The sequence below is a fragment of the Oryzias latipes genome, chromosome 16, assembly GCF_053564925.1.
Source record: "Oryzias latipes strain Hd-rR chromosome 16, Olatipes_Hd-rR_3.1".
Lineage (NCBI taxonomy): Eukaryota > Metazoa > Chordata > Actinopteri > Beloniformes > Adrianichthyidae > Oryzias > Oryzias latipes.
In genome coordinates, this window is record NC_136252.1 from 34,418,035 (window position 1) to 34,442,772 (window position 24,738).

General features: G+C 43.2%; 2 protein-coding genes across 3 annotated transcripts in view; one reads left to right on the plus strand and one right to left on the minus strand.

Annotated features, from left to right (window-relative positions):
* thsd7ab (thrombospondin, type I, domain containing 7Ab) overlaps window positions 1–3,958 on the minus strand; it is a 197,276-nt gene extending 193,318 nt beyond the window's left edge. The window contains exon 1 of the mRNA XM_078933641.1: window positions 3,899–3,958. The gene's annotated coding sequence lies outside the window, so the exon portion shown is untranslated. The remainder of the gene's footprint in view (window positions 1–3,898) is intronic.
* A 9,799-nt stretch (window positions 3,959–13,757) lies between these two features.
* tmem106ba (transmembrane protein 106Ba) lies at window positions 13,758–23,968 on the plus strand. 2 transcript variants are annotated; one of them, XM_004078404.5, is made up of 8 exons: window positions 13,758–14,188; window positions 16,369–16,579; window positions 18,131–18,194; window positions 18,273–18,432; window positions 19,325–19,465; window positions 19,538–19,587; window positions 19,658–19,711; window positions 23,081–23,968. In XM_004078404.5, exons 1-8 carry the CDS (start codon window positions 14,012–14,014, stop codon window positions 23,199–23,201), a joined length of 978 nt encoding a protein of 325 aa, XP_004078452.2. In that variant the 5' UTR covers window positions 13,758–14,011; the 3' UTR covers window positions 23,202–23,968. The 2 variants fall into 2 exon arrangements, with proteins under 2 accessions (XP_004078452.2, XP_078789770.1); XM_078933644.1 differs by lacking the exon at window positions 13,758–14,188 and adding an exon at window positions 14,220–14,382.
* Window positions 23,969–24,738: the final 770 nt, after the last annotated feature.

Consider the following 24,738-nt stretch of genomic DNA (forward strand, 5'->3'; position numbering starts at 1 on the left):
ATTCTGCACTTGCAGAAAAAGACATAACAAAAAATGCCAAAGACCTTATCACCCTCTCTGATCAAGATGCGACTGTTCTGGAAGATGTATGTCAGGTACTGAAGCCCCCTGAAAACAGTCACAACCTTGATGAGCTCGAACAGCAGCCTACCGTGTTTGTGATCATGCCCCTACGACACACCATCCTGACATCTATGAAACACAGTTACACAGATTCAACAATTGTAAAGGATGTTAAATCTGCTATAGAGGCAAACTTTGAAGAGAGGTATTCAGACCCAAGACTTCAACAGTTCCTGAATGAGAGCACTGCCTTGGATCCAAATCTCGGAATGAGATCTTTGATTGTCTGGAGGAGAAAATTTTGCAAGAGCCCCCCACATAGGTATGTGATGCATTTAGCGATGAAATAACCATCTTATTCTGTAAAGTAGTTGTTTTTTTCCTTCATATTCATAATATTTCAGGAATAGGAATAATCACAATATGCTTTCTGCTTCCGGTTGTCACACTTAAATATAATTTCTGCCTGTGCATTACCTTAAACAACTGTGTTTTCTGTGACTATTTCAGTCTTATGCCTCGGGAGAAGGGTCCAGCCAAAACCCTGCAGAGAATCTGAGAAAGAAAGAAACTGTAGCGACCAGCAGAGACAGCCCCCCCCAGCAAAGAGAACAGCACTCAGTGAACTGTTTGGTGATTCTTTTCAGTACAGCCTCCACTGCATCATCATCAGCAACCAAACCATGGCCTGATGTTGTGAAAGACGACATTCAGCTATACAAAATGGCTAAAGTCATTTCTGTGGATTCAAATCCACTGAAATGGTGGAAAGATAATGAGCACCAGAAACCACATTTGTCCAAGCTTGCCAAACATTATCTTGCTGTACAAGCAACAAGTGTGGCAAGTGAGACAGTGTTGTCAACAGCAGGGGACATTGTGACAGCTCAAAGAGCAGCCCTTTCTCCAGAGAATGTGGACATTCTCATTTTCTTAAAGAAGAATATGAAAATATTTTAAAAATAATCACAGTTGTCGTCTGCCCATAGAAATGTAAATAGTTAATATTTTAGTAATATGTTAGAAGTTCTGTTTCCATATTCCTCCTTAAGAAGAACTTAAAACTGTACAATTGTTACAGTTGTCTTGTGTTCTAATATAAAAAATGTTAATGTTTTTGACAACTCAAAGAGCAGCTCTAAACAATATATCCATCTTTAGGAAGAACATGAAAGAATGAAAAAATGCAGTCATCATTCTCAGGGGATAGAAAGCAGTTATCAGTGTGGTATCTGTTCATCTGTTCAGAAATAGTTTAAGACACTTACTTGTTCAGAGACTATGGACATGTCTGTTTTATTGTTTTTTGTTTGTTTTGTTGTGAACTTGAATGTCATCTTTTGTGAAGAAGACTGCACTTACAAAAGAGAAACTGGATGGCAGTTTATTTTAAGTTTTCAACTGACTAAAGATATAAGTTATTGTTACAATATGTTGTTAATAAAAGTTGTAAGTTTGACAATGTAGTGTGATACATTGTCAAACAAAGGTCAGATATTATATTGCATAAAAGTTTAGTTTGAAAAGTGATAATCTGTGCTTTAAAAAGAATAAATGTAAAAATCCAGATTTGAATCAAACCGTGACCTTAGAATGGAAAATGCAATCGGAGAATCATGACAACCTTAATCGATGCTACCTATATCGGCAAATAGGGTTGTGCCGATACCATCGTCCATCGTGATGGCTGATTGACATCACAATGAAGAGACACCATGGTGATGCCACGCCCCCGCCACGCTGCAAGTCGACACCATAAGCTGCAATTCCATGTGCAATATATCTTTATCGGATCAATGGTCGGATTAGAATTCAACCGTGTACATGGGCCCAGAAAAACCTTTTCCGATTATAACAAACGTTCACATGGGTCACACTTTCAGTCAGAATAAATCATTCGCACATGCGCAGTAGTGTTTGAAATACCGGAAGAGGGAATTAGTTCAGCCGAGCGGCTACATACATAGATATCTGGCAGCTCCTTAATATCCTAGATGATCTTCTAAACGTGCTTTTATTAATGTTACGGTTAATATGAAGAGCCTGTTTGCTCATCAATTAATTTTAATCTGTGTGGTCAGTGCTTTTTCTGTTGAAGAATGGAGCCGGAAGAAACCAGGGCTAAGAGAGGCCAACAAACACGGGCTAACAACATTTAGCCTTTGATGAACATAAAATCCATGCGGGAAATGCTGCAATCTGCATCTGCACGTAAATATGTGGGAATAACATCAGCCTTTATTTTGTCAGGACACGGCTGGAAACACAAATCCACGTGATTGTTTGAACGGTTCATAAGGACTGAGCGACATTTCTGCTTTGAAAAGTCCGCACACTGCCCCAAACAAAGCCGCTGTGTGAGCTAAGTCCGAGCTCTGCCCGGACACACGCTTTCACCGGGAGACCCGGTTATGAGTACGGTAGCTCGTTCACCTAGAGCTGCGGGACGGATCGCATTCCAAAGTCTCCCACACATACCGCACATGTAACAAAGCATCCTCCCTTCCCCTCAAACACAAAGTCCGTCTGCTCTGCTCAGAGACACGGTCGCTCGGTCCACCTGACTGCTCAAGTGCAGGAGCAGAGTACTTCTTTTCTATTTTGTTTGTTATTTTTTTGTTAAAGTCACTTCCCTCAGTTTATACTGGATCTTCGGGGATGAGTCATTAGTTGGTAAATAAAATAAATGAAGTAATAAAGTAAAATAACGAATAATAATTATATAATAACGAAACATTAAATACCCCCTCCCCCCCGACGATATCATCGTCCATCCCGATGGTTTACTGCAAACATCGTCAACTGCCAATATAAGGGACATCGCCCTATTGGCGAATACAGACCACAATGCATTGCGTCAGAACAATACTTACTAAAAAAATGTATTTATGTATTTTTTAAATAAACCATGAATATTCTTTTGTTTCATTGCATTTGGGTCTTTAATTTCTAAATCTGGGCTTAACAAATTAATACATTACTTCCTTAATGCATACAAGTGTGATTCGTAATTTTTAACACATTTTTGTGTCATTGTTGTTTTAATCTTGAAATTTAATGGAAAAGTCGCTCACTCCAGATCAGTGTTAATTTTGTCAATTAAATTGTCTGCCACAGTCTTTGTCTTTGTAAACACCTGTTACTCAGTCATTCCATTGGTCAGAATAGCCATTCTGGCTCTATAATACCTTTTTTTAATGTCTTCTTGATAAATCTAATTTTTTTCAAGTTATTAAAGTTCTAAACTGCCCAATCAGATGCCTGAATGAAAGTGGGTGAAGACTGCTAACCTCCCTGTCCAACGTTTCAAATATTTGACAGTATTTGTGTAGTCTGCTTTCAAGTGGAAGGGGTGTGGCCCTTCAACAAGTTCAACCCTGATTGGTGAGAGTGGTCGCTATAGAAACTCAGACCAATCACTGCATTTGGGGCGTAGTCTGGCTCCATCCGTCATGGAGGTTTCTGCTTTGTGGTTGGAACCGGAAGAGAACCATTTTTTACGGATGATGTCAGATGGCGTCAGTTCTCAGGTACAGTTGATCAATAAAACATAAATTTATTATCAATATATCCATGTTAGTGAATTTTACTTACACATATGACTATAAGGTGTCAAAGAAAAAAAGGTAAAAAGCACCTCAGTCACATGAGAAACCATGTATGCTAGGCTAGCCCAGTACCTCTGCTAAGACTAGCATGTTTCTAGGTGCTGTATTAGCATTTAGATGGGTATTTTAAACAAGTATCCACGACAGAAATTATGTGGAGGACGTTTTGACTTCATAACTTAACATTTCTAGGCTCATTTTACATTTTGAGTGCAGTTTTTACTTACAATTGGTGAGAGGAGAACCCCTGCTCACCTCACCTCTGCCGTCTTCCGAGAGGAATGGCGCGAACAAACAGGAAGTTGCACCGCAACTATCAAAATAAAAGCTTTCAGATAGATAGATAGATAGATAGATAGATAGATAGATAGATAGATAGATAGATAGATAGATAGATAGATAGATAGATAGATAGATAGATAGATAGATAGATAGATAGATAGATAGATAGATAGATAGATGCATGGAAAATCCAATTACTTATACATTATTCATAAAGAAAATCATCAATAAACAAGGACAGAGGTCTGTTTAAATAGCAGGCTGATTTGGGATAGGAAATAAAATTAAACAGAGCAAATGTCAATAAATGAAGCTTTTAATAATGCTTTAAAAAAGAAAATTAATTAATTACAGAAAATTATTAAATTAATTACAGTTTTTTATATCTATATACATGGATAAATCACACTTAGGATAATTATAAGTCGTGAACTGATTGGAAAATAAAATATATTATAGCCCAATATCACAATAGTTGTCTCAACAGGTTTTATTAGTAATACAAATCATGAAATCAGTTATAAAACACAATAGCTGATTGATAATTTACATCCTCAAACATATTTGCACTTGTACATACCGTACATGTAGTAATAATTAGTACAGTTCAGTACAAGTACTTATAATCTCTTATGTTAAACATGATTTTATTGTCCTCCACATTACTTCCTGTATGTCAGTTTTGTCTTGTGTACTTAATGTTTTCAAATTGTTTCAGTGCTTTCATATACATGGCGTTTCTATATTTAAGTTGACCTATTATGCGTCGCCGTGCTCCATGTTCATTCTAAACACCTGAGTGTAGTTTAATCCCACCTGCCGCCTGTTGGGTCCAGCCTCTTTTCTTCTGTTTAGTGCTGCCCTCTTTGGGTGGTGTTGTCCATATTGACGTTTATTTCATCGGTTTGTTCTCAGGTGCCTTTTTCCTGTTTTGACAAGTGGTTTCTTTTGATTCATCATGTCAGTGTTTTCCCTTCAAATGCATCAGGGTTGAACCAAAGGCGAGAGGGCAGCATCTGTGAATCGCTTAGGAAAATCAGAAAGCATTTGAGCTTCCTCTGGTTTCATCAGTGAGTCAATTAAAAACGGCAAACTGTGAGCAAATCCCCAGAGAAACATGTGTACAAAAATAAAGTGCTGATTGAACAGGAACAGGCCCAACAGCCACAAACACTGAGAGCCATCGCTGCTGGCTGAGCGTGGATGTCATCACTCCATCATTGATCCCCGTTGTTTGTTCTCTCAGCAGGATGGACTAATAATTCCCACAAAAATCCATCATTTAATCACTGGTTATTGTTCACTGTTAAGGTTATTTAGCAATCATATTTTCACATTACATTTCAGTAACCATAGCAACTACCCTTAACCTCCTCCTCCCATTTCCATGCTGCCAAAGAGGTAATATTTTTTTGTTTGATCTGATTTTGAAAAACACCCGCAGAAATCTGGTAAAGCTTATGAATCAAGCTTCCAGGCATCTTTTTTTGGGTGTGTTTAAAACCTCATCACTTCTGTGCAGACCAGGTCTTTGGAAGGAGACTTTAAGAAAGCAGGTTTCAGCTGAGAAGATAAAATGAGATGTAAATGTTCTGTAGGTTGCAGGGCGGTGATAAAGGGCTCCTGTGCTGCATACGTGTGGTGTCTCCGCTTTGGCCCTCACCTCTCCTCTTCCCTGTTCACGGCTGCAATTTGGAAAATTAAAAGGTGATCAAGGAGATTAGAGTAAAAGCCGATGGCCACATCCCATTTGGCACATTAACCCAGAACAAGCCCTCACACTGAATATTGATGCACAGCAGCGGCTGCTCTGGCTGCTCAACGGTTGATTTTCCTTTTTTGATTCATCCTGCTCTTGTTAAAACAAATTAACATATCAGTTTATGGGAAGGGATCAAAACTTTTGTTCTTGTTTTAAATTAATTTGTGTGACACTTAAAACATGTTTGGACCTCCATTTAGGTTCAAACAGTTCTTCTGATTTTTTGGGGGGGGGTTGAGGCCCACTTCTTGAAATTGAAATCAACATTTTTTCAGATCAGTTTTCAGATCAGGCAAAAGCAAATCCTTGTCCCATTTTTGGAAGGTTGTTTTTTTTAACTAAACCAATGAAATGTCACAGTATTTTATTTAGTTGTAGACTTTTTTGTATTTCCAGCTTGTGCACACATATGTACTTGCCTACAACCATGTAAAATATATATTTACACATTGTACTCCAAGAGTACAAACACAAACACTTCAAGTATTTTATGTAAGAAATGTTTTTTTTACATATCTGGTTTTACGAGAGAATAAACTCAACATGCAACATACATGACTTTAGTGTGTCATGATGTCTTGGGCAAATCAGAATTCTTCCCCCTAACTTTCCGGCTTCTCCCTGTCCGTCCAATTGTAGGGGCCTTTGGAAGGGTAGGGGTGTCCAGAAGAGTTGTTTAAATGAGAAAGGAAGAAATCGCCGCCTTGTGGCGTTTTAGCTCTCTGGTTGGGATTTTGGTTGAACATTTTCCATCGTCTGGAAGAACAGAATCATTTTTTCTCAGGACAAAATATTTTGCAAGTCAACTCAAAATGTAAACCCCGCCTCATATTCTGATGGGAATCTTCCGCATCAGCAGGTGACACAAAGACTGAATACCTTCAAGGGTGCAGAAAACAGGAAATCACATTATATAAACATCAATCACTTCCCCCTTGAGGATCTAATTGATCGCCTGAAATTGAAAGGCGTGACGAGCAAATCAAAGTGAGAGGCTGGCAGCTGAAAAAAAAGGTTTAGGACTCTGGTGGCAAACTTATTCAGCACTTTTCAACTCTGATGAGAGTTTCATTCTTACAATGATGGTGGGTGGCTCTGCTTCCTGACAAGACATGTTCTTGTGGCATTTTTGTGATGATGGAGGGCATGGATAAGGCAAATGAAGATTAAAATTGCATGCTTAAAATCACTTTATGCCTCAGTCACCTGTACAAGTGCTGCAAGTTTTTGGGTTGAGGCTGGGACGAACAACCCAAGGCGAAGTTTCCGTGAGGCTAATGGAAGTTGTACGCAGTGATAACGGACAGGTGACGTACCGTGTTCTTACGTCACACTCTAGATCAGGGGTAGGGAAAACGTTTTAACTCGTGGGCCACATAGGGATCTAAAAATTTGTCAGAAGGTCCGGACCAGGAGCAGATGTTTGGAGTGTTTTGGTAATCCACCTCATAAGAGAAAAAATAATTATGAGATCTGGCTCAAAACACTTACATTGTGATTGAAATTTGGTTTATATATATTTTAAAAACATAACATTTTGCAGTTTTGATTTCAGAACTGTGGCTTTTTGTTTTCAGTTTGGTACCAATTGCACCGATGGGTAAAATGCAAACGTAGAGAAAAACTGCGTTCGTGTGCCATTAGGATGATCGGGAAAATGCCTTTCTGACTAAGAAAACACATGAACACCAGAAAAACAACAAATCTTGAGACACCACACAAATGTATAAAAACTTTCTGCACCCAAACAAAGGTCAATGTATTCATAGTGCACCATCGATGGTTACACACAAGAAAAAAACCATTAACGAGGATTTTCAATGTAATTTAATCCAGTTTGGCGGGCCAGATTAAATGGTTTGACAGGCCGCATAGTTCCCCCAGATCTGCTCTAATCGTCAGTAAGGTGCGAGTACTGGATCCTTACTGACCGGATACGAATGCTGCACGCTCAAGACGTGAATGTGATACGCAAGCGCCCGTGGGACGTCCACACAGACTGGTCTGACCCTCATTTCTAACAGTCAAGCTGCAAACAAGGAGCGCAAACGTATCCCGCTGTGACAGTGGCTGCACCCACAGTGTTTATTTTTGTATGTTTAATTATGTCTTGCTAAACAACGTAAGACTGTTTTCTTTGGTTTAATGAAGAACAATGCCCAGTAGGAGGGGCTTAAGATATGAAAAGGAAGTGTCACAGGAAATGTCGAGAGAGAGTTGGAGGGTGCCATATGTTGGTGTAGCCCTCCGTGGAGCAGTTGTAGTTCTTGAATTAAAGAAAGAACACTCTCACCTTGGCTCCTCTGCCTTTGTTTCCCGGAGGGACCCACGACACACCCGCGCAGTTCCAATCGGTACGACACGCCTCCGCCACGCCTACTTCACCGTAACGTGTTGTTTAAGTGTTCACTACGACCTGTCACCCGCAGCATGTCTGCAGAAATAGTGTGCTTGAACGTTTTCTCTCTGTGGGTCCAATGAGCGGCCTACCCCCATGTGGGTCGCCTGCATGCCACGTACAAGTTTGCCCATTGTCCAACCACAAACAGCCCGTATCCAGGAGAGTTGGTTAAGAGTTTCACGGCTTTGTCCTATCCTAATGTAAAGAAAAACTTGAAGCACTGTTCTGATTCGCTCTGGATTCTGTGGCAAAGAGCTTCACCATCGCTGTCCCCTTCGCCTGCTTACTGCGAGCAGCTCTGTATTGACTGACGGTTCCTTGCCTCTCGACGATGCATGCATTTGCTCATTAACTCAAAGCAGCTTGATGTCACATGCTTGCCAAGTAAAGCGTGTGGTCTCGCCGCGGTTCTGTAAACGGCTCTAATAAACAGCTACAGGCCTGCCAGTCCAGACAAAAAGAGCAGCAGTGAGTTTTCAAAGTGTCTCCTCTCCATCTTTTTTTTCTTTATTTTTCTTTTCTAGGTTAAGAACAACTTGACACCAAACATCAAGCACTACAAACTCAGAGGGGCCTCGTATTCACCTGTGCTATATGGACGTTCACACTTTTCCTCTAAAGCCCTACTTCCAGTCTGTAGTGCTGACACCTGAAGCGGGCTGTTGTGTCCTCGCCGCTCGCCTGCTCGCTCTTATCGAGGACGTGCAGGCGCCTATTTCACACGGCAGACTGGACCTGCGCCGCCACTTCCAGCCTGCTTCCTCAGATGAGCTTTCAGGTGTTTTCACAGCTTCAGTATGGAGGAATTAGCTCTCTGTGTGGTGGCATTGGCTCCAGGATTTGCAGCTGTAGATTACAGAAGATGGAAATGAGGGGCTGCTAACCTGTTTGCACCCCGACAATCCTCAGGTAAACACGCACCTCAGCTTGGAAGAAGGGCTTCAAACTTTCTCCCTATGAAAATGCAAACGTCAGTTCTCTGCAAAGACGAGATGTTTGTTTGTTTGAGAGGAAATGGAAGGAAAAGTTACAACATCCTGGTTATCATGGACTGAGGAATGTCAAACCCCAAAAGGCAGGAGGTATCTCACCTAAACCAAAGGAAACTTTCTTCTGCAAAACCTTAAAGTCCCACTCCAACTTTATTTTGATCTATTTCCTGAGTGTTTCCAGTGGTCTTTTAATCATAATTATGCAGTTTTTTACCCCAAAAAGTCTTAAAACCTGTTTAGTTATTAGCACAGCGTCTGCAGAGCAGCAGCAGTTTATCAGAAAATCACCTCTGAGTTGTGGGCCAGATTGTTAGCACGGACGTAGGCCTCCGCCCTTCACACCGCCAACCTAACATTAGCAGTGTCACAAAAACGGCAAATATCGTTGATATTCATCCGTACAGTTTGGATCCAGATTCCAGGCCATGAAGAGGAAAACAAAGACGTGCATGGATCCTATCAGTGGAAGCACCAGTAGGGTGCAGAACAGGGAGTTTGTGGCCCACCTGTTTTTAGTTGCAGCGTCACAAATATGAGCTTTTCAAATGGTGGGTTTCTATCTGCTCCTGGTCTACCACCATTTAAACAAGCAAATACTCAGATACTCAGTTGTAATATTACATTCTTTAACAAACACGAAAAAACATTATTTTCATTGGAGTGGGCCTGTTAAGTGTCGTTGTTTAAATCTGACCATTTCTGCTGGTGCCGGGAATCAAACGTTGAGACAAAGTCAAGTTGGGATCGGATAGACTGTCTGCAAAGTTTAATCCCTGATTTTTATGGGGAAGGTGCAGGAAAAGACCCTGATGTCACAGAGAGGTGGGTTTGATTCTCACCAGAGTTTGGTTCTTGGGCTCAATAGTCTTCTTGGAGTCAAACCTTCAGTTAACTCCCAGAATGCCTCAGGGCAGCAGAGTGCTTTTTGAATGTACAATTCCAAAATCTAGCATCCTGTAAATTTCCCAGAAGTCTCTGTGAAAAACCAGTGTGCATCGATGCACACTAGATCGCCAAATATAGACCACAATGCATTGCGTCAGAACAATTTTTGCCAAAAAAAAAAGTATTTAAATGTATTTTTTGATAAACCATCAACGTTTATATCTTCAGAAGACAGTGGACTCACAGATAATCGTCACAAAACGCTCATATCAATTAGATTTTAACTTTGTGAAATCGATGACGTCATATCCACCGTTTTTAGAAAAGAAAAAAAAAGTAGTGAGCATGGCATCCGAATTGCTTTTAAAATTCAGGGCATTACATAGTGCTGCACTAGTTTTTTAGCAGTTAGGGGGTTAGGGCGGAAATTCAGACACAGCCAGTGTCTTCAAATTCAGACATTACTACCACTAGATGATGTCATCAATAGTCGCTGGTCATTGAGGTTCGCTGCCAGCGCTTGAAAGACACATAATATTGTTTTTAGAACTTTATTATTTGCAATTAAATGTAAACTTCTTTGCTTCAGAGCACACCCATGTGAACAAGTGCGTTTCTCCCAAGCGCGACATGGAACACCCTACCAGCGGAGTTGATACCCAGCCTTAAGTCAGTACAGATTCCCCTTAAAAAAACACTTTCGGACACCACTACAACTCCACCCCCCACCCCCCCATAATTGGAGCAATAAGGAGGACCAGAGGGGTTGGGGGATCACTTTGGATTGGTCCACATGTTCTTTTGATCTTTGTTTTTACATTTATGTATAGAATTTTTTACATTGTGCATTTACTCCACATAAGCGAGTAAGCCTCGTCAGTGATCAGGGTCTCCCTGGTTTCTGGTCTCACTCCCAGAGGGAACAATAGCAGACATTGAGGACAGTTACAAGTACCTTGGAATGCCACGGGCAAATGGCAACCTTGAACAGGCAACAAGGAAAGCTGCAACGGCTAAATACCTCCAGCGCGTAAGGCAAGTCCTGGGAAGCCAGCTCAATGGCAAGAACAAGACCCGGGCAATAAACATTTACCAGATAGCCTGCAGGAATAATATAAAAGCCGAATCTTATGTCCAGACAAAGATTTCCTGACCAGCAAAAAGGAATAATCTGCAGATCACAGAAATGTCTGGCATTGATGGTATCCTTTGGAGCTCTGACCAGCGCCTAGTTTCTGGTCTTAGAGCCTGAAGATCTGACAAACCCACTTGCATCAATGCTCTGGCACATCCAAAGATGGAGATGAAAAAAGAAACCCTCCCACTCCGAGCATCAGCAGGTTTTTGTGTCAGCCCCCCAGGTTCAGCCTGGAGGTACTGTTGCTTCTTGTTGTACATCTTTTTTCTATAATTATTAAGGAAACTCCGGGGGGTTGACTGTCTCGATGGTTCGTAGAACATTAAGAAAATACACTGAATGCTCGTCATTAAAATCACATCTACTCTCTGACAGCAAATCCGTACTTAGGGGGATATTCAGGGACGCCGCTGATGCTGATTTCTGTCATTTAGCTCTGGCTTCGGTACAAACCTGTTCAGGATGCCAAGCAGAGTGTTGCTAAAACTGCCAAAAAGCATGTCCTATTTATTTTTGCATGTTTTCTGTATTTTTCACACAAACTGTACTGTGCCGCCATTTATAAATGTCACCGAGTTTGACAAAAACTGCATAAATTCAGAAAACAACCATAAAATATTGACTGCTTGCAGCTCACCTCTGAGCACACAACTGACTCCTGTTCTTGTGAGCAGCTGAAATGTTCCCATCATGAATCAGACTGGCTGCTCTGAAAACTGACAGATTAAAACACATTTGTTATCAGTAGAATTTGCTGCTCGCTCACAGGTTTTAAAGATTGAGGGGACTCTGCAGCACCACTGGAGGCCTGTGGGCGGTGAATTCACAGACGGCGACACAGTGCCATCATCTGGATGAACGATGCCAAACAACATGTGAAATAAGCACATGAGAAATGCTTGGCTTCTAAAATGCACCTTCCTTGATTGTACCAGCATTTCATGGCACTGATATAGCTAAAATGATCAAAAAAAAGAAAGGGAAGAAAAGAAATTCTGCCAAACATGCTTACTCTCCATTTCAGACAGGGTTCTACAAGTTACTTCCAAGCTGTAATTCAAGACAAGTTATATGTTACTGTTGTACAAAAGTAATCCCTTATCTGACAACATAAGTGTTTCAGAACAGCACTGCGTTACAAACCTGCAGTCTAACATTTAAATGTGCCACAAAGGACTTTCGGCTTAGATGAGGGGCAACAGGTTTTACTAAACACTAATACAATTAAAAAATATACATGTGTGGTAAAGTTCGTGTGCCTCGGAATGAGTAAAACAATACTAAAGTAAAACAATAAAAAAGTGTAGTGAAACAACCAGATTCAAATTTTACACTTAGCTGTCAACGTCCAGACAGACAGATATTTACCCTGAATGTTATGTTAACAAAAACAAAAGTCTGTGAACCCAGACAGAAAGTTCAACTCAGTAGTTTAAGTCAAAATTTAAAAAATACAAATAAAAAAGTGATCAAAGTTGGTTCCCAGTCGATTCTAGAATCAAGTTCAAAATCTTCCTGTTAACCTATAAGGCCTTACATGGTATGGCCCCATCCTATATTAAAGACCTCATAGTCCCTTACCACCCAAACAGAAAACTTTGTTCGCAAAATGCAGGACTGCTTGTGGTTTCTAGAGTTAATAAAAGTACGGTTGGAGGTAGAGCGTTTAGCCACCAAGCCACTGTTTTATGGAATAAACTCCCAGCTCATGGAAGAGAGGCCGACTCAGTTTCTACATTCAAAGTTAGACTGAAAACATTCCTCTTTGGACAGGCTTGTTATCAGACTAGTTAGTATTCAGAGATTATTTGACTTAATGTTAATGTGTTTAAATTAAACTTAACAATAAGAATAAAGTTGTAAGTAGGCTGCTAAAAGTTTGAGCTGGGGTAACTATGGTGCACTGGGGTTCTGTCCTCTAGTCTCATCTACTTCTACTCTATTCTTGAACATTTACTTATCATTTAGTTCTCCATGCCTCTGTTTGGGGCAGTGCGATTCATGTACTGTCCCTCTTTTCCTCCAGGGGAACAGGAGTGCTTCCAGATTCCAGTCGGCTCGTCCGTGCTCCTCTACCTGACCGTGAACCTTGTCTCTGGCTCACCTCTACTACTGCTCCTGTACTTGGCTGTGTCTCAGCTATTTATACATGTAGTTGTAGTGTTAGATAAGTCAATTCTACTCTGAGAGTTCTGGTACATCGCCTGTCCGTCCTGGGGGAGTATCGCTCCTTCATGTGGACACCCCTGAGGTTTATTTTTTATTTTTCCAGAATCCGTTTTTCCTTATTGAGAAGGAGGGTCTAAGGTCAGGGATGCCCAGTTTGATTTAGTCTGTTTAGTTAGTTCAGTTTAGTATTTACCTATTGAGTTGTATGTCTTCATGATTCTTATGATTTTAAGTTTACCATACAATTGCCTGCACGAAGCCCGTTGAGATGACAGTTGTTGTGGTTCTAGGCTATACAAATAAAATTGAATTGAATTAATCTGTTAATCTCACTGCTTTGAATGATGAAATTGCATTCGTCTGTTCCTGATTCACAACAATTTGAACAAAGAATTACTCAAAAATGTAATTTTAAGCTCAATTTTCGTTAAAATATTAGCTTCGGTGATATTCCTGGTTACGATTGTCACTTTTTCACTGTTGTTTTATTAGATGGAGTCGTGGCATTTACTTATTCATTATTAAACCCTCCCACACAATCAACAGACTCCTCGTCTCACATTTATTTTGATTTTTAATGTGCTCGCGTCAGTGCTGTCTGGTGGACTTTCATCTAAAAGTTTAGCCTAACGGGACGTTTAATGCTCATCAAGCGGCTCTTCGAAGACCATAATTATTCTTAATCAGTTGCATCTTTGGATTCTGCTGTCAATGGCTGCTGAGGAGCGAGCAACTCAGGGAACCAATCACAGGGTTTTCTCCCCGAGTTCGTCCAATGAGGAGCGAGGGGGGCGGGTCTATCTTTATTCTGCCTGGTGTCTGCGTGAGAACCGTAACAAACAGCTTAGGCCCGCGGATGGCAGTTTGTTCGGGATAAAACAGTCACAGGTAAGCCTTCCACAGGTGTCACGGTACAACTTTTGATTTATTTATTGAATTTTTGGAGGCCCTGATGTTAGGGAGGGGGGAATGGCCGTTTTTATTTTTTGCTGTTTGGCCTCGGTAGCCGTGTTGTCAGCAGCGGCATGGCGGCCGCGTCCCTCTTCTTGTTGTGCTAACCGGACCGTCGTCCCCGGTCCCCGGTGGGTCGGTCTGCTGCTGTGTGGTCTCAGCGAACCTAGTCCGAACGGTCGTGCTTAGCTCTGGAGAACTTAGTGCTAGAGAACCGGGCCCGGTGTGTAGCAGCGGAAACGTTGAAGTTCGGCGCTAGTAGTTTGTGTTCAGACAGACGAAGTCCTCCTCCATTACTGCCGTGTTTGCTCCAATTGGACCGTTTGGCGGTAGATTTTCCTCTAAACTCATTGTTTTTCTTAATCCCGACTCGTTTTGAACAGGGATTCAGCTTTTGATCTTTTAACTAAACATTTGTTCGTTTTTCATAACTGAACGAACTGAAAATAAGGTCCAAAATAAATTACATAAAATCATAAATGGAATTAACTTTTGATCAAAGTAGTTCACCACGAACTAATTCAACTATTCACAGTAATGGATCCTCCAATTCAATTAATTTTTTTTCCATTCAATTTTATTAATATAGCCAATATTTCCAACAATAATCGTCTCAATGGGCTTCATACCGGTAATTATGGAATAAACATGGATCTTAAAGAACATAGAATTTAATAGGTAATGGCTAAACTAAACTGCACATCCAAAAAGGATTCTGGAAAAATAGAAGAAACCTCAGGTGTGCCCACATGAAGGAGGGATCCTCCCCCAGGACGGACAGAGGAGGTACCTGGTACATCCTCCAGGAGAGGCTGAACTCGGAACAGGAGGGCGGAGGAGGCCACCACTGTGGTTCCCCACCAGAACTCCAACCAGAACCCGGGCCGCAGGTTTCTGGAGAGCCGAGAGCGACTCCTAAGATGGAGTCAGGTCCTGTAATCCACCCAGGATGTGAGGATGGAGCAGAAGACGCTCACCTTTCACCTTGGAGTCTCCCTCCAAAATAGTTTGACGAAATACTGAACCTGCCAAACCTTTGGTGGTAACAGCAGAAATGAAACTAGAAACCTGCTCAATATCTAATCATCCAGAAGATTGATCAGATGTGTTTGTCTGGTTTATCTTGTGTAGATTCCACCCTTCAGAATGGGCATGTCTCTGCCTGTGTTCACTATATTCCTGTTAGGGATGGAACACCTTTGGAATACGTGGATATCTGGGATCTATTACAGAAAAAAGGGGTTCAAATATTTGTTTTTTGTGATATTTATAAACATTTTAGATTGTAGTAAAAGGCGCACTTCAGGTAAAATAATTATTGCTCCAAAATCCCAAATAAAGTTTGATTTTATTTAATAAACTAAACAAACCGAATGCTGCTGTCACTGGAAGTAAATAGATTTTCAAAGTAAAGTGTCAGTGAAGGTTTTCATTCTCAAGTGTTTTTCATAGATGGAAAACGTCAGTTTACTGAAATAAGTTCTGGAAAAACGGATTTAGTTGTAAAGATGGTAGTTCAAAACATATAATGGCCGATGGTTTTGTGCATTTCTGTGTTTTTGTGTGAAACGTGATAAGAAACAAAGACAAACATTGAAATCTGAACGCGTGACTCTCAGCTCAAAGTTCAGAATTTCTTCAGTCTGCTCTTCAAAGTAAGGCGTGAATCAAACCAACCGAAGGGGCGACAAGTTCAAGTGTTCCCTCCCACTCTGGCAGGCTAAAAACTGAAACCATAGACTTAAGAGAAACGGAAAGAAATGCGAGAAATCTAGAAAAGTTCACCTGCTCTGTTCAGTAGCAGCTATTTCTCTCTGAGTCACACTGGTTGGAGTTTTGGCTAAAGATGTCCTGGATCCGTTTTAGGTCAGAGAATCGGATCGTTCAAAATGAACCGACACCAACTATGAATCAGATCGGCAACCACAGGTTGATATGAATCCAATGGTTGTTAAACTGTTACAACCCCTAGAAAGAAGTGATGATTATTCAGCTTTATGGTTTTATTATTTTAACAGAACCTCTGGTTAAAAGACAGAGGATCTGTGTTTGTAGCAAGAACACAACGGGCTGCAGCTCCTCCCACTCTGACCTCTGACCCTCACTGCTTCTCACAGAGAACCGCAGCCATGGGCAAGGCCCAGTCACACCTGACCAAACACAAGGGTGAGAGTCAAGATGCCCTGACGGCGGACGGCGAGTGCAGAGACGGCCCGGGCGAGGATGACGGCAAAAACGGAGATGTGTCCCAGTTTCCGTACGTGGAGTTCACCGGGCGGGACAGCGTCACGTGCCCCACATGCCAAGGCACCGGCAGGATCCCCCGAGGTAACTTCCAACTGCAACATGAAAGTTCAGGTCACAACAGGCTGAGCGTCGAACTTTAAGTTCTGAGGTTCTCCTTCCTATGGAACACTTTAGTTCAGTGGTTCTCTGGGGATGTCTCCTCTCCACGCCTTCTGCCCCATGAGGGGATGCTCCCTCTCTTCACCTTCTTCACCCCCAGCAGAATTCAGGGGGAGTTTGTGCTGTGAACCTCATCCTGATGTGATTTCAATGGACTGATCCTCCTCAGCAGCTCCAACCAGCTGCTGCTGCTGCATTCATGGATCTGTCAGCCAGTCGTACTGAGCTCTGCTGTCTGGGAAATATTTGAGACAGAATCCTGCAGGAAGACGTGAACAAAGTGAAAGATCCTTCATAAAAGTATAAATCAATGAGATAAAGGATCATTCACTTTGTATGTTCTCAGACTGGGGGGGCGTTGAGGCTTTACATCCATTCTACATGCTTTTCTCCATTCTTCAGCCAATCTGATCACAGTTGCAGACAAAGGCAGCTGTAGGTATCCAATCCTCACCGGTTGCATGTGTGAAATGCATCAACGTCCATTACCGTTCTTTGAAGACGTTAAAACCGCAGTAAACAACAAACATTACGTCTTCAAATGTCACGGTTAGGATTAGGTTATTGTTAGTGACGTGAGACGATGTGCGATCCTGAAGTGCGGTCTGTTTATGTTCCAAATAAAATTCAGACGTCCAAATATTGCCCCCCCCCCCCCCCCCCCCCCCCCACCCCACACACACACACACACACACTTCCCAGCCATGTCCCACCGGGTGACGTGTGCCGCCGCTGAGATTCCTCCCCACAGTTTGAGAACAACTGGTTTAGTTCTCGATGTTTCAGAAAGCTCTAAGCTTCAGCCTCTGAACAGGCTCCTTTTCCACGTGAGGCTTCAGGTTGTTGTTGTCAGAGATTGGTCCAGGAATGTTCCCTCCATCCTGTTATTGTCCTGCTGTCGTCTGTCTCTGCACAGGCGGCGGCTTTGTCTGCAAAAACCCAAGCGTGGTCAAACGTGCCAGCTTTGGCACGAGTACCAGAAAGCAGAAGGGAAGCCGACGTTCTTTCAGTTAGGTGTGTCTTCAGGAAAAGACACATTGGAGTTGACGTCCTGTTGGACGCAGAAATGCATTGATGCGGTCTGTGCAGCTCCGTTCCTCTCAGAGGAACCGCCGTTTAAGCGCGCTCGCATGGCGAGCAGCAGAAACCTCTGACCTCAAGCAATCCAGCAATCAGAAGCTTTCTCTGAATCTGGACTGCATGGTTGCCCCCTGACATCACCGCGCTGCCCTCATGTCCACCGACCAGCCGAGAATTTCATACATAAAACATTTGCGTGTGTATGACGAAAAGCGAGTTTTATCAACACGACCAGTAAAAACTGTGCAAATGTTCGCTTCTTTAAGTTGGTAAATCTTTCTGTGCTCATTGATTGTGTTGATGGTGACAGCTGTCAGTTAATTCAGGACCTTCTGGGGTCAAAAGGTTGAGTAAAAGAGAGCGTCCTGTAACCCTCCTGTGCTCTGCTTCCAGGTCAGGAGAACCAGCTGGTGGCTCTGATCCCGTACAGCGATCAGCGGCTCCGACCCAGCAGGACGTGAGTCTGCTCTGCACGACGGGCCTGGAAGGCATCAGCTGCTTTCAGGGTCTCATTCCTGTCTCCCTTCGCCTTCAGGAAGCTCTACGTCACCATATCGGTGACCCTCTGCCTGCTGCTGTCCGGCCTGGCCGTGTTCTTCCTGTTCCCGCGCTCCATCGACGTCACCTATGTGGGAGTGAAGTCCGCCTACGTCTCCTACGACCAAGGCAAGAGGATCGTCTACCTGAACATCACGGTGAGGACGCGCGGGCTGCGGTCGCCTGTCGAGACTTGAAAGAGACGAGGGCCGAGTACCAAACTCTGTGCCAAGTTGGTACCGGTCCCGATGCATGCAGAACTACCAATACTGGATTAAAAACACATTTAGTGCTTCTGTCATTTCATTCAATAAGGTTTGCAATCGTTTTACCCTTCCAGCGATTGTGGGCGGGATCATGTATGAGGGTGGAGCTTCAGTCAAAACACTAAAGGCGATGAGAGTGAAAGTTTGTACTCCACAGAAAAAAAACTGTAATTCAGTGACCAGACTCATCAGAATGACATGTACACTGCTCCAAAAGACCGTTGTCATGGCGATGGGCGGTGAAATGCATGATGCACCTCAGACTGTCAGAAAGAAGGAAGTAAAACATCTTAGGCGCATTCAAGCGCTCTCCTTCACCCTGTCACACTGTTTCATCACACTTCAATGTTTTTGGAAAAAATCACTTCTGTTTTTTTTTTTTTTTTTTTTTTCCACTTTTGAAGCGCCGGTTCGTGCGGCGTTTAGGGACCGGAACCATTTCAAAAGTACTGGTTTAAGAACGGCTGCGGCTCAAAGTCCTGATCGTTTCCAGCCGCCATCAGCATTTAGGCGAGCTGTGGTCTGAGGTGTCTGTGTGACGGCGCTGCTGCGATGCGACCATCAGACACTGCTGCTTTGATCACATCAGACAGGAAGGAACTGTTTCTGTTTCCTGAGAGGCTCATAAGTTATCAGCTGACGGGATGCTTGAGTGGAAAATGTCTGTGGTCATGAAGTTCAGGTTTTTTTTTCCTTTTCGGTCTCAGGTGAAGAAGCGTAGTCATGAGAACTGATGTCCGTCACCCTAATGATCGCTCGTCCCCCCCTGTCCTCTTGCCTCCAGAGCACCTTGAACATCACCAACAACAACTACTACTCCATATCAGTGACCAGCATCACGGCTCAGGTCCAGTTCTCCAAGACGGTGATCGGCAAAGCCAAGTTCAACAACGTCACGGGGATCGTTCCTCTGGGCGAGCAGCAGGTAGGAGCTGAACTCCACGCGGCGCGTCTACAGCAGTTTGCTCCTGAAGTTCTCACGAAGGCTTTCTTGCAGCTGGACTACACTGTTCCCACCGTCATTGCCGATGAGATGAGCTACATGTTGTGAGTATGTGTGAAGAAACGTCAGTCCGAGCCTGAACGTCTCCTCACACCTGAGATCCTTCTCTTCCAGTGACTACTGCACCTTACCGACCATCAAAGTTCACAACATCGTGGTCATGATGCAGTGAGTACGCGCCTTTGTCCTCTCCTGCCATAGAACTCATGGCTTCACAGCTTTTCCAGCTGCTGCTCCGTTTGGCTTTTATCCAGTGCCGAACCGATACTTTTAAACGATTCTGGTGCCTAAATGGTGCTTCAAAAATGAACAAAAAACATCCCCCCCAAAAAAACACTAGAGAGCCATTCTGACGTACATGGTGGTTTTTTTATGTCCTTTTGTCTGAGGATGGAGGACATTTATGAAAATAATCTAATTTATTTCTGTGTATTTTTTTAATAAAATTATTGTGAATCTGGAGCAGATGAAGTGGCGTAGAAAACTATGCTGGGCGGGGCCACAAGCTCTCTGCTCCGCCCCATTCTGATGCATCCTTTCCGACCAATAGATCCACGAACGTCTTTGTTTTCCTGGTCTGAGCTGGAATCCGGATCGGATCAGAACTGGACAGATGGATACGATAGACACACTGAACGCATGTTATACAGGAGACACGGCACAGAGGAGATTGATTGACAATGTCAAAAGCCAATCAGGATGCAGAATACGAACCGTTACTAGAAAAAAAAAGTCCTGCAAACTGCACAAATAAAAATCGGAGAGACTGTGAAAGATTAACCTTAATTCGGCTTCTGAACACGGTACATCATTACTTCCACCTGCTGGGAAAACACGTTCAAATCTAGCAGCTTATCGCCATGACAACCGTCTCTTTTTTTTTTTTTTTTTTTTTGCATTGCTTATCCATCAGGTGGCTTGTGGAGTACAGCCAAACCTTTGCTCACTCCGCCTACCTATACAGCCCGCCCACAACGGCCAGAAAGGTCCAATGATTGGCTAGAATTGTGCACCAAGTTTGAACGGAATGCAGTGATTGACGGGTCCGTAACCACGCAGCATTTTTATTTGGTTCTGATAAGTCTGCACAGGTCGGTGCCATGACCAGGTCGGCACAGTCGGTTCGGGTCCCATCCCCACTCCTGACAGTTGAAATGAAGGAAAGTGCTTCATTTTTGTGAGGGGGGAAAAACAAGAAACGGTCCCTTTAAACCGGGTCTGTTTGGCGGCTCCAGATCCTTTAGAACGCCGTGGTTAGAAATGTTCATCAAAGAGGAAACGTCCCAAACAAAGACGACCAAAAGCTTTTTGGCTTTTCAGAGTTCAAACAATCTGAATGTTTGAAACGTTAATTTGTCATTTTGATGACAAAGAAATGAAAAGGTCTCCTGAAGGCGGAGTTTAGTCAAACCTGCAGAGCCGACGGCGTGATTACTTCGGCGTGATCACCTCTCAGACGCGCTGCGACTTTCAGGAATCTGAAGATAGTTGTTTGCTTCAGCGCGCGGTGGAGGCTTCCAGGGCTCGGCCCCGCCCCTCCGCCGCCTGGCGGACAGGATGTTGGTAGCGGGGAGCTGATGACAGAAAAAAGGTGAACTATAGTGCAGTTTGATGATCTGCAGGCGAGAAAACAAACTAAAACCCGACAGTCTAAATTCAGACGGGAAGTGAAGAAAAGGAGGAACGAAAAAACTAAAGTGCAGCCAGTGTTGCCAGATAGTATCACAGTTTTCCAGCCCAAAAGTCTCCTAAATACCGCCAGACACAGCAAAAAAAAACGCCGGGTGGGGGGGTCACTTGCATATCTAAATAAATAATTAGTACAATGAATCATGAACTAATTATACATAATCAGTCCCTACTGGACTAATTTAGCACCCGCATCCAGTCATTTTTTAAAATACAATAATTTTCAAAATAGACTAATAATAAAAGGAGGAAAGGATTGAACACTTCTTCGGCAGACCGGCCTTCCAGTCATTTTCTAAACCCGCTACATCCCTTTCATGGTTTCTGGAGCCACTCCCGGCTCCTGCGGGGCGGGGTCGGCTACACCCTGTCGCCAACCAGCGGCGTGAGATTATATGTCCATCAAAAAAGTAATACGGCTTGCTATGGCAACATGACATACCCTGAAACATACCTCTGTTTTTGGAACCTAAAGCTGAGGTTATCCACTTCCTTAGCCTCAAAATTTACCGTGGTAACTAGTAGGGTTGTGCCGATGGACGATATCATCGACCATCGTGATGGGTGACTGACATCCCGATGGAGAGACCACCATCGTGATGCCACGCCCCCGCCACGTTGCGCGTCGACACCATAAGCCGCGGTTACATGTACAAAATATCTTGATGGGATCAATGGTCGGATTGGAATCCAACCGTGTAGATGGGCCCAGAAAAATGTTTTCAGAATATAAAAACGTTCACTAAGGTCACACTTTCGGTCGGAATAAATCATTCGCACATGCGCAGTATTCGCACATGCGCAGTTTGAAAACCGGAAGGGGATACAACTTCCGCCGAGCGGCTTTTTTTCCAAACTTTATTGAATGTAACAATTCAATACAAAATGATAACAGCACCGAGCGGCTATATATATTGACATGTCAGCTCGGTAAAATACGAGATGATCTTCTAAACGTGCTTTTAAAAATGTTACGGTTATTATGAAACACCTGTTCGCTCATCATTTGAATTTTAATCCGTGTGGTCAGTGCTTTTTCTGAACGTAGCCAGGATTAGCAGTATGCTAACACGGGCTAACAACATTAGCTTTGGGTGGCGCTGCACGTAAACGTGTAAGAATAACATCAGCCTTTATTTAGTCGGGACACGACTGGAAACACAAATCCACGTGATTGTTTGAATGTTTTCTAAGGACTGAGCGACATTTCTGCTTTGATGCTCAAACCGCTGTGTCTGCTGACGATCCGAGCTGTGCTCAGACACACGTTTAGACCCGGTTCTGAGTTCGGTTGCTTGTACCCCTAGAGCTGCGGGACGGATCGCAGTCTTAAATCTCCCACACATACCGCTCATGTACCCCCCTCCCATCAAACACAAAGCTTTAAGTCCGCGCTCCGCCGGTCCACTTCACTAGTTAAGTGCGGGAGCGACTACACTTCTTTTCTATCTTGCTTGTTACTTTTTCTGTTAAAGTCACTTCCCTCAGTTTATACTGGATCATCGCGGATTAGTCATTAGTTGGGAAATAAAATGAAAAAAGCAAAATAACGAATAGCAGTTATATAAGAACGAAAAATGTAAAAATCCCCCCCCCCCGACGATGTCATCGTCCATCCCGATGGTTGACAGCAAACATCGTCAACGGCCAAATTAGGGGACATCGCCCAACCCTAGTAACTAGCATAAGCTGCTTTCTGGAATACCCCCCTGGTTTTTTATTGACTGATTTGCCCCCAGAGAGTCAGAGCTCAGTCTGGAGCGTCTCCTGTCACTGAAAAGCGTTTATCTAACGTGAAGAATGCGATGTTTTTGTTTCTTCTGGGACCGACTCCGTCTTTGTCTCCAGGGTGACGGTGACCACCTCGTACTTCGGCCACACGGAGCAGGTCTCTCAGGAGATGTACCAGTATGTGGACTGTGGGGGCAACACCACCTCCCTCCACGGGAACGTGCAGGTCTACCAGTGAGGGCGGGGCTTCTCCCGCCCCGCCCGGGACGGCGCCGACAGCGGGGGCCTCTCATCTGCTTCGTTTGAACAGAGCCCCTTCAAACCCCCCAACCACTGTCCGCTCTTTAGTTTAGTCCCACAGAACTGCAGACGGCACATTCCCGAATCCTCGTCCTAACGAAGCAAACGTTTGGCACTTTAGGCTCCATCAGCAGAGAACGAGGAAGACCCCCCCCCCCCCCAGTCCTCCTCTTCCTCAGAGAAATGTAGAAAGACCAGGATTTGGATGCGGTGGGAGTCAAACCACTGAACTTTTCCGTTATTCCCTTCATGGTTGATGTCGTTTAGTGCAATATAGACCCTGTTTTTCCTCCTGAAGTGAACGGATTAAAATGGTACAGAACCGAGTTTTAGAGCGTTTTTAATCCGTTTAAGATGAAGAGATGTTTCCAGACAAATGCTGGTGATGGACGGGTTTGTTTTCGCTTTTGAGAATCTTGACTTCCTTTAACCTGCTTCCGTTTTCGTGGGTCGGCTTAGCAGCTGTGATGTGTTTGCTGTTTTTAAAGACATTGAAGTTCTCTCCTGAGGTTTTGTTTTGTGTTTACGTAGACAATAAAAACCAACTCCATGTAACTTTTCTTACCGGTTCAACTCTCTGAAGCTGCTGCTCTCCAGAGGACTGCGTCCACGTCGACACCCCCCCCCCCCCCCCCCCCCCTTAACATCTATGCAGTGGTTTTGTGGTTTTAACGCATGAAGCTGAAAATAAACTCATTCAAAACGGGTGCTGTCATTCTGAATGTGGACACCAGGGGGCGACAGAGTCAAACTGTTAACTAGTAAGGATCCGCAAGACAAAATGCATCCATTTCTCCAAATATTTATAAAATAATCAAAGATTTATTGTTGAACATAATATTTGACATTTTCTTGATAAATAAGGACTTTATCTACTTTTTTATTTTGTTTTTCACTTTTAATGATCATTATTTTACAGGGATTTTAAAGACCTACCTTCCAGAAACAATGTTGGGGGAGGGAAAAGGGAATATTTAGTGCGTGTCTTGTGTTTTCTTTCCAAAGAAACTCCACCTTGTGTTGTTATTCCAGTCCACTGCAGCTCCATCTAGTTATTTTCCGCTCAGAATAAAGTGGTTTTCTCAGTGCAGGTCTGCTTCAGCCTGCAGACTTGAGCTTTTCAGAGGAGATTTTCTTTTGTTTTTTACAGTCATACGCCTTGTTTTAAACTTATTTCTGCGTCTAAAGCTGCATTGCCTTTAAAGTTCAGTCTTCATGAAAAGGTGAGTTCTAAGAGCGTACTGTGGTCCAGACCCCTGAGCCGGACCTCACAGAAGACGGACGGGAGCTGTTCTGATGACTTGAGCAGATGCCTTCATACCAACGTCCACAGGAGACGGCCCGGTCTCTTCGTCCAGACTGCCTTTTCTCTGTTCTGGAGTAGATGTGTGGCTGGTGAACTAAGTGAACAGATTCAGTCCTTCATTCAGTCCTGCTTTACAACCATCCCAAAGGTTGTGAATAAATGTTTTAAC

Coding starts and splice junctions, on each gene's coding strand:
- tmem106ba (XM_004078404.5), top strand. CDS start 14,012: ATGGCTGCTGAGGAGCGAGCAACTCAGGGAACCAATCACAGGGTTTTC. Junction 19,466..19,537: donor TTCCTCTGGGCGAGCAGCAG/GTAGGAGCTGAA, acceptor GCTTTCTTGCAG/CTGGACTACACTGTTCCCAC. Junction 19,588..19,657: donor GATGAGATGAGCTACATGTT/GTGAGTATGTGT, acceptor CTTCTCTTCCAG/TGACTACTGCACCTTACCGA.